Source organism: Panthera leo, chromosome B3 (genome assembly GCF_018350215.1).
Source record: "Panthera leo isolate Ple1 chromosome B3, P.leo_Ple1_pat1.1, whole genome shotgun sequence".
Classification (NCBI taxonomy): Eukaryota; Metazoa; Chordata; class Mammalia; order Carnivora; family Felidae; genus Panthera; species Panthera leo.
The window spans coordinates 64428241-64444314 of NC_056684.1; the positions used below are offsets into that span (position 1 = coordinate 64428241).

The 16074-nt window shown below is 42.1% G+C and overlaps 1 protein-coding gene across 1 annotated transcript in view; it reads right to left on the minus strand.

Annotated features, from left to right (window-relative positions):
- SPRED1 (sprouty related EVH1 domain containing 1) overlaps window positions 1-4909 on the minus strand; it is a 137031-nt gene extending 132122 nt beyond the window's left edge. The window contains exon 1 of the mRNA XM_042942455.1: window positions 4470-4909. Within this exon, the coding sequence (XP_042798389.1) occupies window positions 4470-4501 (32 nt within the window). The 5' untranslated portion in view covers window positions 4502-4909. The remainder of the gene's footprint in view (window positions 1-4469) is intronic.
- Window positions 4910-16074: the final 11165 nt, after the last annotated feature.

Sequence of the window (16074 nt, forward strand, 5' to 3'; positions counted from 1 at the left end):
AAGAAAAGCAGTACAAAGTTCTCACATCTATGAGGTGTATATATATTATCAAAAACAAATGGCTATTAAACCCAAAATAATACAGTCTTAACAGATTATCAAGGTACCAAGTGTTTTCAAATTTTGTATCTTGGTTCTTCAAAATTCATGCTCTTACTTCAGCTTCCTACCAGATTTCTACTGGAAGTCTTTTATTTGCTTAAACATGTCAAAAACAATATAATAAAATTAATCAATTAACCAATGCACATGTTACAAGTAGTCTGGCGACTTGTAATGTGCCTATCACTGTATTACTTTACAGTAATTTAGTACAGGAAGGGCTTATAATGATGCTTAGTTCAAGCTGCTCAAATGAAACAAGCAAACAGAAGCCCACAAAGGCTGTACTTGTCCAGAATCACAGAATAATTAGTGACAATGACAAAAAGGCATCTCCCAATTCCAAGTCCAATGCTCTTTACATTAAACCATACTGCATGAAAGTTGGTAAGAGGTAAATTATCTGCAAAAACCTTCTATATGATGACTTTATTCTATTTGTTTAAAGTTTATTTATTTATTTTTTTTTTTTGAAAAAGAGAGAGAGATAGAGAGAGGAAGTTGTGAGGGAGGGGCAGAGAGAGATAGAGAATCCCAAGCAGGCTCCACAGTATCAGCACAGGGCCCAGGGGCAGTTGATCTCACCAACCATGACATTATGACAAGAGTTGGACACTCAGTTGGACACTAACTGAGCCACCCAGGCGCCCCTAATTCTATGTGTAATATGGTATTTAAAAACAGTCTGGTTGCCCAAAACAACCTAACTAGTTTTTTGGGTATTTTTAATCAATTTTATTTTACCACCCAGCACTTTAAAAATAGGAACAAGATCTCATTTCCACCTTCAAAATTGGCAAAAATTTTTTCAAAAAGAACTGGACAGACATTTCAAGACATAAGCACTCTCATATACTAAGTTTTTCTTTTCTAGAGGGCAATTTAGCAGAAAAAACTTAAAATTTGCATCTCCTTTAAGTCCACTCCTAGACTATCTCAAGGAAAGAGTAAAAGATTTAAATGAAGACAGAACTCAGGATCAAATGCAGCACTGTTCAGGAATAAAATAGTTAACTGGTTCAAACTAACGTATATTATATACTGCACATAATACAGCCATCAAAAACTGTTCTACGAAATATTTAATGATACAGAAAAGTCACAACATAATAGGGTAGGATAGTTTCTACTACGCAACTCCACTCTACAGAGGATACGGATATATCCATAAAATCATAAAGAAGGAATTCATTACAGTGCATGGAACATAGTAAAAATACAATGAATGAATAGGACTCATCATCAACATCATAGGAAAGGTTTAATTATAGTATATCAAATGTTTAGACTTGTTATCTGAATAATAAATACACAAATTATTACCTCCCTTTAAAGACTATTTTGTACATTATCTGAAATTACTACTCTTGCAAGGAGGAAATTATTTTTTAAATAACACTTCTAATGCAGTTCCAGTTATTACTGAAGTTTGGAAAAGAAAGCAGACTTTTACCAATCGTTCCCTAAATTTGACATCGCGTAAGATCAAGTCTTGCATATAACAAATCCTTCATTAGTTACTGATTACATACATATACACAATCAACTTTTGAGAGCTATCTGTCTTTCTACACAGAACTTTAATTTCAAATAACAGAGCATGTACTAGAGGATTTCAAAATGAGGCCTCTAAAGGCCTTACTGGATTTTACCACAATATTTGTCTAGAAAAAGTTAAGTTTCCCAAGATATTGGTGATTTTCACTTTTTTTAAAGGCCAAAATCAGGTGGAAAAAACATTTAAGTGTTAGGAACAGTCTCTAATGTAATTAAATTCCTATTGATTATGGCTTTTAAAAAAGGAGAAAAGTGGGGAAAAAAATATATGTAAGGCCCAAATAAAATCTGTATTACAGGGCAGTTTTACTATGCTGAGGCTTTAAGGGCGTCTACAATAACATACATATTTTTTGTTTCTTCAAACTATATATGATTATAAACAATAAATTGCCACTTCAAAACATTACTGTATATATTAAAAATAAGATAAATTGTTGGAATAAAAGCTACATTCCAAAGAAGTTCACACTTTGTGATTTGGCTAATGTACAATGTTGGCTCTAATAAAACTGATTACCAGATGAACACATCACTTCCTAAAATAAAAAAAAAATTTTAAATAAAACCCCCAAGAGTTTGTCCCCAGGGAGAATTAACGTCTCCTAGAGAAATAATATATACGCTAAAGCATATTTTTCTGTTCTATCAAAACTAACATAACAAAGCCCCTAGGAAATAACATATTAATAAAGCAGGAGAAATTCATGAAAGCAGAAATCTAAAAGTCTGAGTGAGTGAGCCAATTGCCAAGTTCTTATATTAATTAAATTTAAAATTTTTTAAAAAAGCAATCCTCTCAGTAAAACTTGTCATTTGGTGTTTCAAATATCAACATATTTAGGATTAAACTACTGGGAACTTTTACTCATTTCAGTGTTAACAGCAGTATCATCCACCTGATTTCACTACCTTTTTGAAAAACTTGGATTCTTAATATGTCCATGGCCAAGTATTCTAGAAAGAGCCCATTTAGAAACAATTTATTTTACACGTGTCAATTCACATTCCCTCATTTGTTTTTCTAATAGATGCATCCAAAAAGGAAATATTAGTATTTTAGTTTAAATATGGTAATTCGCCTTTTTCCATCTCTCAAATAGAACTTGACATTTTGATCCAGGCTACTTTCTTAAAAGATAACAGTAAAAATGATCGTCATTCCGTTCAGGATTTTTAGCAGTTTTTCCCCTAACTAAGCGTTATCTGAGATACTTCTTGATCTCTCTCAAAGTAGGTCTAATCTGCGGAAGGCAATGAGACAGTGTACTGCACTGTGAATGGACAGCCAGGTATTTTATGAATGGAGGCGATCACGTGATCCCAGCACCTCCCCGAACTGATATTTCCCACATAACTGTGTCAACATTCTGAGAACAGGGGTAGTTGTTTGTGTGTGCGTATGTTTTTGAATTTAACCTGTAACTTCGAATTCTCCTTACTCCCTGAACTCAAAAACCTACACGAAGACAGACCGTCAAGCTTCGAATTTTTATCTTGGGAAATCCTTTCAAGATGTCCAAGGTGATGGATGTTTAATTATTTTTTTATGAATGAAGAGTGTGCTATGCAAATGAGGGCGATTCACAAAAAGAGAGAGAACATGGCGGCCACTTCTGCTTCTAGACTGCACTGACACTGCAGCAATCTACCTTCTCCCACACCCGCTCATCATAAGAGTGTGTTGGGGGTGGGGGGGTTGAGAAGAAACGCCGCTTGGCATTTCTCAAGCTATTTTACGTTAAACAGGCCTAGGCTTTCGGATTTAAAAGTCCACTCAAAAAGGTCTGACTCGAGGAATGCACTTTATTTAAAGGAATGCATCCTAGGACTAGTCCTCTCTTAACTCTTTCCAATCCTCCAGAGATAAACAAAACTTGAACTTAATTACAAGGAAACGATGCAAACATTCTGCATGAATATTAAATCCGGTCTCAATAAAAACTGTTCCCGCAACCATTATTCCTTCCGGCAGCCGTTACTTTAAAGCAAAAAATATTTAAAAGGCAACGTATTACGTTTGGAAAACAAACAGCCCAAATAAAAACTTAAAACCATGACAGTCCAGAAGTTAATGAAGTAATCAACATATTCAGCAATGTAAATACTGTTAAACCAACGTAAATTGTGTTTCTCAACACAGCTGAAAGATAAAAATTAACATTCAATATTCTTCTATGCTCCTGGTAAAGACATGTCCAGCATTCGCAAAGGTAAAATATAACAGTTCAACATCTCCTACACTCCAGGTGTCCTTAATGTCATTAAATTCTAAAAATGTTTCCCTAGTTCCATTTTTTTACATGAAGCTTACAGGTCATAAGTTTAGGGGGGGGGGGAGGCTTAATCGGTATTTAAGAGTCACTGACTCATCGAATTAAGATTCAAGAGCAGTTTGCTGCAGGAGGTGCTCCCACACACTAGTTTCCAAGTGAAATAGCTATAAAGGAAACAGGATGGATATTCAGGTTATGTTGATAGATATGTTAAGTGAAAAAGGACAAGCCAGGGGCTTCCAGGCAAAGAGGTAATTTCTACCCCGCCACCATCCATCCACATTACTCCATCTCATGGACGTACAACTGCCATCCCACCCCAACATTCAATACCCTCCCCAAAAGTGAACAACTAAATGCATGGGGGGTGGGGGGTGCTGCCATTAAATAAAATGGCTAAAAAATCAAACGTTATCTCCAGAATAAGATGCACCGAACTCTCCAGGTTTGCAAGCTTTCCGGCACCCAAGTCTCGGAGGGGTCGTCGAAAGGAAGGGGGGGGGGGTTACTAATCAAGATCAATGAGGCGCTTACTCGTTGTCAGAAGTCGCCGTCTCCTCGCTCATCTTTCCCTCACCGCGATCCGATCTGGAGATGGAGGAGCAAGAGCAGGCGGAGGAGCAGCAGCAGCAGCAGCACCGAGGGGCAGGAGGCAGCGGCGGCCGGGGGGGCGCGGGGGCAGCGGCTCAGGGGCCTCACCATGGTGGACGCCTCACCCGGAACGGTGCCCCCCCAGCCGGGAACCCCGGCCACCCCCGCAGGGGGGTGGCGGCAACAACCTCCGCCGTGGCGACCCCAGCCTCTTCCTCCGCCTCAGCGCCCAGCCAAGGGATCCGAGGAGGCCAGGGAGGGTGGGTGGAAAGGAAAAAGAGGAGAGGGGCTGCGAAGGCTGACTGGAGAGCTGCTCCTCCCGCCACCAGGGTGGAGCGCGGCGGGGTCCGGCCAGGAAGGAGCGGGCGGGCGGAGAACCCGGGAGCAGAGGCGGCGCTTCCCTCAGGGATGCGGCGAGGAGGAAGCTGAGCTCCGTTCGGTGGGGGCCGGCGGGAGGGTGCCGAGCCCAGGCTCCGGGCGGCGGCGGCGCGGTCCTGCCGGAGCCCACCCCACCATCTCCCACCTCGCCGCCGGCTGCCCGCTCAGCGCCCGGCGGCGACCGGGGCGGTCCTCAGGGACGAGCAGGACCGAGCGAGGGGCCTCGCGGCGGCAGATTCCTCCAGACACGCTCCAGCCGGGACAACTCCAGCAGGGGGAGGAGGGGGCGGCGGGGAGCGTGTGAGGCCAGGACAGGCGAGCCGATCGCCCCCACCCGGGCCGGAGTAGAGCGGGCGCGCCCAGGAGACAGGGTGCCGGGAAACGGCGGGAGAGCGAGGAGGACGGCCGCAGGTCCCCCCACCAGCCGGTGCCCACCAGCAGCTCGGCGGGCCAGCTCCTCACACCCGCCAGAGGGGAGCCGTGAGGGGGGCGGCGGAAGCGCTCACGCCGCCCGCTCCTTCCGCCGCCGCCGCCGCCGCCGCTGCCCGAACCGGGGGCGCCCACGGGAGAAGGAGGCGAAGTAGTCCCTGGCGACTTCTCCCGGCCGCCTGCCTCCCCCGGGGGCCAGAGCGGGCACGGGGTGGGGTTGCCGAGCGCAGTACCCGGGCTGTGAGGGCGTGTGGGTAGGGCTAAAAGCTGCGGCCTCCGGGCGAATCACTGCAAGTCGAAGTCGTGTGCAGCATAGCAAGTTTCAGGAAAGTAGTTCCCTCCTCCCTTCATTTCCCAAATCGTTGTCGAGCCACAGAGCGGGGAAAGGAGGAGGGAGGCGGAGGGATATGCCAGGCACCGCGCTCGGTGTGCGTGCGCGCGCTCCAAACTCTTGGCACGCTGCGAAAGGGGGCGGGGGTGTGAGCTGCACGGGGAGCAGCTTGGGAGGTTGCATTGTTGCGCCGCGTTACTCCCCGTTACTCCCCGTTACTCGCTTTGGAATATCCGGGTTGTTAGAACGGGAAGGCTAGAATGACAGTGTGCTCAAGGAGGAAATTAGCGGCTGCTCTGTTTTGCCCCGCGCACGCGGGCGCGCGCGCGTGTGTGTGTGTGTGCGTGTGTGTGTGTTCCTTGCAGAGCAAAGAATGGAACTGGCATGAGTTCATTTTTAGTTGGTGGGGGTTAGGGGGAGGGACCGTACAAAGAGAGCTCCGCCTGCTGTCCCTCTGGTTGCATTGCTGCAATCCCCTAGCTGCATGCACAGCGGGAGTGTGTGTGTGTGTGTGTGTGTGTGTGTGTGTGTGTGTTAGAGAGAGAGTTAGTTTTAATACCTTGGATTCTTACTGCGCAAGGGGTATGCTGTGCAGGGCATTCATCTCCGAAAGCTAGAGTGGTTGTTAATGGAGAACGACTTCCATTGAAGCCCAGAGTAGGCGTGTTACATGAATCTGGCGCAGCCAGAAGCACAGGAAATAACTCCCGCTGCGAGTGAGGTTGCATAACTATAGCGCAGAAGATGCCTCTGTGGCACGAACTGCTCTAAACGGAGGCGGAACGATTATTGAATAGGCAGCTGTCACTTTTGCATTGTTAGAGGACAATGTATGCATTCATCTCAAAAGGTTTTTGCACAGAAACCTGCTGGGGTTTCAGCCGGGAGTCTAGGGTCTGTGGGACTAGAGGACTCACACACAGCTCCTGGCTCTGCAAATTCTATTATCCCTTCTCCACCTAGAAAGCCAGCCTATACACGATCCAGCCTGGGGACTGAATCCTAAGTTTCTGACGCATCTCCCGAGCTTTCAGTCTAGCTTTGGGTGCAATGCTTTTCTCTTCATTCTCAGGTTTGTGCGACCTGAGAGTAAAAAGATTGTTGCTCCTTCCACCTTGAGGGGTAGAACGATTCCTGATGAGGAGGAAAGTGGGAAAACCTCCCAAACAAGCCAGCATTCCTCATCAGTCCTCTGTCTCCAGGAGGTTTCAGGATTGTTGCTCTCTAAAGTACGGTACACTAGCCTGTTACGAGTATTTTGCACATAGTAGGTGCTTAATAAATGTGGAATAAAGGGGCCAACTCACTCAGGCGGCCCAAAACACCAGCTTGTTGATTTCTGAGGTTTCGCTATGGAACTCTTGCTTCTTGCCTGGGCAGCAACATTGTCCTTACTCAGAGGGAGGAAGGGACAATGTTGGTGACTGGAAGAGGTGAGAGGCTCTGTGAGAGAAGTTACCTCTGTTACCCCTGAACATGTGTTTTTTGTCTTGTTCCTGGGAAGACCCTGTTACCGGAAGTATTGATAACTCCCTGCTACCACTACCCACCTTGGCTTCTCAGATTTGAATCAAGTTCCATCAGTTAGAATTTGTTCCAGACAAGTTACCTAAACTCTGTGCCTGGGTAAAATGTGGATAAGAGTACCTAATTCATAGAGCTGCTGTACTGATTAATGAGGTAATAATATACAAAGCACTTAGCACAGATTAAGAGCTCAATAAGCCCTAGCTCTTACTCTGATTTTGTAAAATGGAGATTATAATAAACTATGACAAGGTGGTGGCAGCAATGGCTTTGAAGGTTAAATGTAGCCTTGTTTGTTCACTCAACAAACAACTATTGCTTTTCTTCTGTGTACCACTCTTGCTAGACACATGGCTTGGCCTTTTGCAAGCCATCAATAAATGATTGCTCTGAGAGTCATTGTGATTAAGTAAGTACAAGAAATGTTGGGTCACTTGCAAAGGCCTCCTTTTCTTTTGAGGAAATTTGCATCTTTTGAGGTTCAACTGCATCAGGGAAAACATGAAAGGCTTTGGGGAGAAGACATGAAAAGCATCTTGGCTTTTGCATGTGCAGGGAACTGTGCCGGCCACTATCACACACGTTACTTACCTAGAGGAGCAAGATATGATCAACAGCCCAAATTAATGCTTTTTATATGGTTCCCAATCCTATGACCAAGACAGTCACCAGACTGTTCCTTGCCTTTGATGTTCACCATGCCACTCTCAGGACACTTTTGTGCCCTTGTTTTTGAGGGTGCATTTCTAGCCCTCTCCTCTCACCCAGTTGTTGAAGATCTTACCACCTTATTAGACAACTGTCTTGAGCTGCAGAGCTCTGAGAATTCTACCCTGAAACAATCAGAAATGGTCCTATGTTGAAGTTCAGGGGTCTTCCCAGTCTGATTTTCTGTCACAGCTACCCTAAGGTCAAAAGGCCTCACTGGTCTATCCCCATGTCTGTACCTTACCTGGTGCAAGAGACGTAACAACCAAATGAAATGTTTAAGACCTTGAGTCCTGGTTTATAAATAAACAAATATTTTTAAATTTGAGATAATTGGGGAAACAAACACTAACTGGAGATTGATGATATTAAGGGATTTTTAAAAAGTATTAGTGTTGCAGGGTTTTTTAAAGTCTTCATCTTTTGGAAATACATATTGAGCTATCTATGGATGAAATGATATTCTGAGATTTGCTTCAAAATAATTCAGTGGGGTGAGGAGTGGGAAGAAGTAAGGGGATAGAGATGAAACAAGATTGGTTATGGGATGATGATGAGCACATTCTCTTTATTATTTCACACATTTGAAATTTTCTATAATAAAACCTTTTTTCTTTTTTAGTACACTGCAAGAACTGCTTTAATGCAGATTCCTTGGCCCCATTCCCAAGATTGTGATCAGCAGATCTGTAATGGGACCGACAAATGTGCTTTTTCAGAAGTATGCCAGCTACTTGGTTTTTCTTAGCCCTTCACAGTCTTCTCTCTCTCTCATCTACTTGTGTCCTCCCATCTCTGAACACATTCATTACCTAAGAACCTCTATTCCAGTAGCACACAGAAAAGGGTGGCCCAACGTATTTCATAGGCTAAGGCAGATACTGGTCAAGGCCAAATAGCTGTTTCAGCTGGGGAAGGTGGATCCAATGAGATTCAAAACGCTGTGGGAGAAGGTAAATATAGATCACAGTGTTACCTTGAATTCCTAGTCCATTCATTTGGTATAGCTACCAATGAGCGCTGGGCAAAGATTCCATAGCCATGTCAGGGGTTAACAGGGCAAGGGAGCTTGTATTTACTTGGTTGTGTTTTCTCAGGTGGGTCTGTGGGAAAGAGGCTGGTCGCAATCGCTGCTGGTCACAGGTGGCTCTCATTACTATTGTCCTCAGTTTTAGAGAATTAGCCACAACCACTTAAAAACTTGTTATACATGATTAATTATTAAAAGCATGTATGTGCCAACAGCACAAGTGCCAAGTAACTGCCAGTAAAGGACGTCATCACACTTAAGAAGATACAAATGGATTCTGGGTTCTAAGTAGGTATCAGAGCAAGGTTCACAAGGTCAACAAAAGTGGCCTGTCCTCATGGGGGCCCTGGCAGATGGCATGTCGTACTCTAGTTCAAGGCATTCTCCCTCATTCCAGACCACTCAGTCCACAGTGATCATCTTAAAAACTCAGTTTTCGTCTTCTCAAATTCTTTTATTTTTGCCTTTACTGTTTTACACTTGTATTGATAATTCTCTCCTCTCTAACCAACTTTTTATGAGTTTATGTTTGTTTTCCCAGTTAAATATTAAGTAGTTTGAAGGCAGTGACTTCAGCTCAGGTCATGATCTCATGATTGCATGATCTCATGCAATCAAGCCCTCCATCGGGCTCCACACTGAGTATGGAGCCTGCTTGGAGGTCTCTCTCCCTCTTTCTGCAGCGCTCTTTCTCTCTCTCTCCCTCTCAAAATAAATAAATAAACATGTTTAAACATTTTTAAATTGAGGCTGTATTGACTGGCACAGTGATGGAAATTCAGAGTCCCCTTGGCTTCTTATTGCCACTATAACACTATAGCAGTTCAGCATTTCATACATGCTGTCCCTTGCACTAATAAGCTTTCAGCAGATATTTGTGGACTTGAAAAGCCAAAAGAGAAAATAATCATGCAACATTGGAGGTTCTAACAGTGCATAAAGTACATATTCATATTTCCATTTCTAAACATTACCCCTTAGCAGATGTATTTTAAATTTTGTATTTTAGGGGCACTTGGGTGGCTCATTTGGTTCAGCGTATGACTTTGGCTCAGGTCACGATCTCACATTTTGTGGGTTCAAGCCCCACGTCGGGGTCTGTGCTGACAGCTCAGAGCCTGAAGCTTGCTTCAGATTCTGTGTCTCCTCTCTCTGCCCCTTCCCAACTCCCTCTCTCTCTCTCTCTCTCAAAAATAAATAAACAGTAAAAAATTTTTTTTTTAATTCTGTATTTTAAAACTGTAGTTAGAATATACCTAGAGCAAAAAAAAAAAGAATATACCTAGGGCAAAGGGGACTGATTCTGTTTTCATGCTGTACTTTAATGAATAATCTCTTATTTTCTTTTTCTTCTTTTCCTTTTCTTTCTTTCTTTCTTTCTTTCTTTCTTTCTTTCTTTCTTTCTTTCCTTCTTTCTCTTTCTTTTTTAGTGTAACCAGTCTCTTGGCTAATAAGCTCTGCCTCTCAGTGGAATTACTAAATGGTAACCATGTTTCTAAATAGTTTCCTTGCCTCTGGCATGAGTCTGTTTCTCCATCACTAGGGTTTCCATGTTCTTCCAAACTAATACAAAGTATAAAGGATAAGTATGCTATTTTATTTTTCTCCCAAAGGACTGCAATTGTTGGTCTGGTAGTATCCGGTGAGTGTGAAATCAGTTTACTTTTAATGCTATAACTGCCTTTTACAGGAAGTTTCCACAAGATTACAACCAGTACAAGGGAAATGAGCAGTCTGTGATTTCCTTTATTTTCAGCATAATCTTAGCAGGGAGGATGCTTACCAGGCCCCACACTACTAAATAAAGCACTTCTCCCTTATCATCATTCTCCCAAATGTACTTGGCATGCTTGTTCCTTGAAGGTTATATCCCATTACAATAAGTATGAAGGATTGAAATATCTGTTACATAAAATTTCCAAGGCTATGTGCATGCAACAAATTCAATACCACAAAAGAGTCTAAATGATTCCTTGGATTTTGTTTTAAATATGTCACTTGACTTCCCTTTTAGTGAATAATACTTAGCCATTGTATAGGACTGTAAAACTTGGAATGCCCTTGAGGAACTTACCTTCCTAACACCCTTGCCCACTAGGTATTATCATCAATTCCAATTTATAGAAAGTATTAGGAACTGAAGATCACAGAGGTTAGGTGACCTCTAGCCAGAGGTCACACATTAGTAAGAGTGTGGCTAGAGTTCCTTTAAAAACGCACGTGAGCCTGTGTATGTGTGTGTGTGTATGTGCGTGTGCACGTGCGCGTGCGTGTGTGTTTGTGTGTGTGTGTTGTGATATTATATCTAACTTCCCAGAGAGGAGATCCTTGGTGGGATATTCTATTTCATTCAAGTCATTACTGTGGATGATGACTTGGCTGGAGAATTGTCCTTTAGAACAAGGGAAGATTAAATCTCTTGGCTGTTATCAGCTGTCTTGTGTGGGCCTCAGGTACGTAAATTCTCTTGTATCACCAGTTCCAGAGGCAAAAACATCTGATTGTCTTTTGGTAATGCTAGCAGATCTTGATGATCCTGGTAGCCACTAGCCATGTGTGGCTGTTTAAATTTAAGTTAATTAAACTCAGTAAGATTACAAACTTAGTCCTACCAGCTCCATTTCAAGTGCTCAACTGCCATGGACAGTTAGTGGCTACCATACTGGACAGTTCAGATGTAGAACACTTCCACCATCACAGAAGTGTCTTGTGGGTACATTCATGTGCAGGTGCGTTGCTGTAAACAACACAGGGAGTATCTTGTTGTTAATATGGACACCTAACAATCATTATGCTTTCAAATATGTCGTGACTGGTTTGAACTGAACATTGCATTCCCTCTTTTAATCTTAGCTATGTCTCCGTTGCCATTAACTAAGGGTAAAAAAAGAGGATAATTTCATCATTAGAGCCTTTGATAAACCGACAGAAGACATCTACATTGAGAAGCATTAATGAATGAATGAATGAATTTATTTAATAAAAATGCTTTGAATGCTCATGTTTAATACTGTAAATCCTTGCTACTCAAAGCAACAGAGTTTTCCTAGGAAGTTGCTAGAAATGCAAACTCTTGGGCTCCACCCTAGTCCTACTGAATTATAACCTGCATTTTAACAAGATCCCTAGGTGATTCATCTGCACATTAAAGTTTAAGAAGCCCTGCTGTAAATAATCTCTTTGTGTCTAGTAGTGGCCTTTCCTAACCTTGAGTAGGTGTATCTCTCCAGGCTTGCCTAGCCTCCAAGTATACAAAAGTAAGATATTCCCACCATCCTTTCCTGCCCCTACAAAAGAGGATTTTTATTCCTATTTATTTTAGCCTCATCTTTCTGGTCTAGGACGTAGACCACTCAGCACCTGGCCTCTGCTCCTCCCTAGATCAAGTCTACTACACTCCTCTCCATGGCGTCCCAGACTCTCCGCCACGGAACCATGCCAGTGAGAGCTGCCCCTTTCCTCCCACCTCCCCATTTCCCTCTTTTCTCTCAATTCTCCCTAGTTTCCTAAGACACATTCCTTCTTTTTTCCCCCACTCTCTTTTTCTGACTTTTCTGAAAGTCTCCTCCTTTTCTACTCTGCAATATCACACTTCCATTTGGACTTCATCGCAGTTTATTAGGCATGTGTAAAGCCTGGTAGTTCTTTCTACACAGCCACTCAAGGAGTCTTACAACACTACGTTTTTGCTATAACTTCTATTTGCTATACTCTAAAAACAAACAGCATTGGCTCTTCCAGCCCTCTACTTGTGTTGTTACAACTATGAATAAATATAATTTACCAGTTATAATTCCAAGAATATAGAAGTTTAGGTGATGAGGTAGGAGAGCTACAAAGGAAATGTCAGTATTAGAGGGAAAAGATAGCAGTTATTTTTACTATCTGTTTTGTATACCTTTGTATACCATCTTGTGTTATCTAAATGTTTCCTTTTGGCTTTCCATGTCTCCTAGATATATTGTAAAATTTCAGAGACCAGTAAAAAGATTGTTGCAATGGTCTACATTAGAAAAAATTAGAACACTGGTCAGGGGCTAGAGAGAGGAGGATGGATAAAATACATGTAGGTAAGAAATATTCAGGACTACATTAGGTGCTGGGAGGAAGCCTGCTTTTTCAGAAATGTGCAGTCTAGCTAGGGAGACATGGAAAACCAAAAGGAAACATTTGGAAAATACAAGATGTTAAATGAATAAATGCCATGACAAGTAATAAAAATAACTGCTGTTGTTTTCCTCTAATCACACTAATCTTCTTAGCATCCCCAAATATGTCCATTTTGGAATTCTATGATAGTATCTTTAATAGGTTTGCATAATAAAATCTAAATATACACCAAATTGAACAATTCTGTGTTTAAAAATGATTAGATGCTGAAAACTTCAATTCCACTGACATCTGGACAGTCCTTACCCTACCAGACAGATGTGTTTTCTTTCTCGGAAGATTTTAAATCCTAAGGAGACACTGATTGTCCTTCATACTAGAGAATGCCACCCCCAGCTCTAAAGCTCTTTATCAGGAAGCTAAAACACTTCACACCCTTATTGTCTTCTGGGTCTTAGCCAATCTTTGTTTATTTCAAGTTTCCTTCCTTTGTTGGATCATCCCCAGTCTTCCTTCTGGGTCCCCTGCCAAACGATGCCAAGGACTTAGAACAGTCTCTCTTTACCAGCCTTATTGTCCTTGCTTATTTTAAGTATGTCTCCTGATATTTCCATAGAGCTTTTTAAAATTGATTTGGGAAAATAAAATTGCTTTCTACACCCAACATTATTTGGTCTAGTCTACATCTTAGAAATGTGGTTATTCTTAAAACATCCATGACACTATTCATTCAAAAAAAAATTTTTTTATATATTTTTTTGAAGGAGAGACAGAGTGAGAGTGGGGGAGGGGCAGAGAGAGAGGGAAACACAGAAGCAGGCTCGAGTCTAAGCTGTCAGCACAGAGCCCAGACGCTGAGCTCAAACCCATGATCCGAGCTGTGAGATCATTACCTGAGCGGAAGTTGGATGCTTAACCAACTGAGCCACCCAGGCACCGCCCCCCCCATGATACTATTCTTAACAATGTATTTGTTTATTCTCTATATTTAGTCTATATTGTTTCCAAGTTTTTATAAAACCCCAATATTCATATGTGTCAAGTTATTTTTGTATAATAACTTATAAAGTGAGATGTCTGGTAGGTGCTTTTTAAGTGTTATTTTATATGGTACTTGTAATTTATTACAACAAAAGGGCAACTTTTAATTTATATTTTGAATTTATATCTCTAAAACTCCTATTCATTCAAATATATAAGTGATGTTAGAGATTTGGCCAAATTTTCATTCAAATGCATAAATTCTATTTATGTATGATCCCAGTTTGGGTTTTTTTTTTTTACTTTTCACATATCTACAATGTCAGATTTCCTTGGAAATCACTTGCACGTAACTCATTTAACTCTAACATGAATCATTTCTGATTGATATTGATCCTCTTTTACAAAACCAAAGGGACTTAGTAAAGGATAGAGAGAACTCTCAGAAAACTATCATTAGAATTTATTAGGGAGGGGTCCTTACGTGCACCTCTCAAGGGATTCATTTTTGATGAAATCGCAGAAGATAAGTCTACCAGAAGAATTCATTAACTAATTAGTTAATTCAGTATGCCAAGCTCAGTACTAGAAAGGACATGAAAGCCATACTTGACTTCAAGGAACTTACGTCTAGTGAAGGCGTAAAGGGGCAGTCGCTGTTCCCATGGTAGGTGCCAGAAGTCTTAGAAATGAAGTGCTAAAGGAACAATTCATTTGCCTCACATAAAATGGAGGATTAACAGTAGGAGCGCATTTAGGAAGAAACTCAGTTTTCCCCCTTTTGTGTAGGGAAAAACCCAGTTCTTTTCTACTGTGTTTCTCCCCTGTGTGTCTACTTTTACACAGCACACTCCACTTCTGGGTACCAAATGGGTGGAGGTTTTTCCCCGACTATTTCCCTGCAACACCAGCTAGCTGGGCATCCTGTAATTTAACTCACTTCCTAGACCATCTATGCGGAGATGGCATTAGATTCCACAGGTTAAAGCCTCAGTCCTATAAAACTGCCCCTCACCCCACCCTCATCTCTGCCCTCGCTTCAGCGCCAACTTCAGAAGCCAGTCACAAGCTCAGGGCTTCTAACCAACAGGCTATAGATCAGAGGTTCCCACAGCCCTATCCTCAGGTTTGATTAACTTGCTAGAGGGGCTCCCAGAACTCAGGGAAACCTTTACTTACATTGACCAATTTCTTTTTAAAAGGATATGATAAAGGGTACAGATGAACATCCAGATGGAAGAGATGAGTAGGGCAAGGTATGTGGGAATGGGTGTGGAGCTACCATGCCCTCCCCAGGCACACCATTCTTCCAGCACCTACGTGTGTTCACCAACCTGGACACTTTCTGAGCCCCCTAACATTGGGATTTTTATGGAGATTTCCTCACGTAGACATGATCAATTATTAACTTAGTTTCTAGCCTCTCTCCTCTCTGTGGAGAATATGAGGTGGGGCTGAAAAATTCCAAGCTTCTAATAACAATGGTTCGGTCTCTCTGACGACCAGGTCCCTTCCAGGAGCCATCTAGGAACCCACCCTGAGTCACCTGATGAGAACAAAAGATGCTCCTCGTGCTCTTATCACTTAGGAATTTATAAGAGTGTTAGGAGGTCTGTGTCAGGGACAGGGTCAAAGACAAATATTAGAACAAGAGGCGCTCCTAGTATTGTTATCACTTAGGAAATTACAAGGGTATTAAAAGTTCTCTGCCCGGAACTGGGGGCAGAGACCAATATAAGTATTTTCTATTTTTTTTTTTTACAGTGAGTTACCATAAAACATTATTGTGAAACATAAACAAGAACAATGGAATGAAAAACCATCCTTGAAAGTGGCTTCACCCATGTGTTCAAGGAGAGTGTGAATAGGAAAAACAAAATGCTGATGACTATTTGTATAACCTCAACCTCCAAAGAGACAATCGCAGCTAAGAGAGATTTGATCAATGTTTGGTTCTTTTTTGCACACTTTTATCTAACAACAAGGCCAGGACGCTGAAGATGAAGCCCCTTGAGGATGAAGTGATCACAGCTACTCCCCAAGCCTCAGACTGT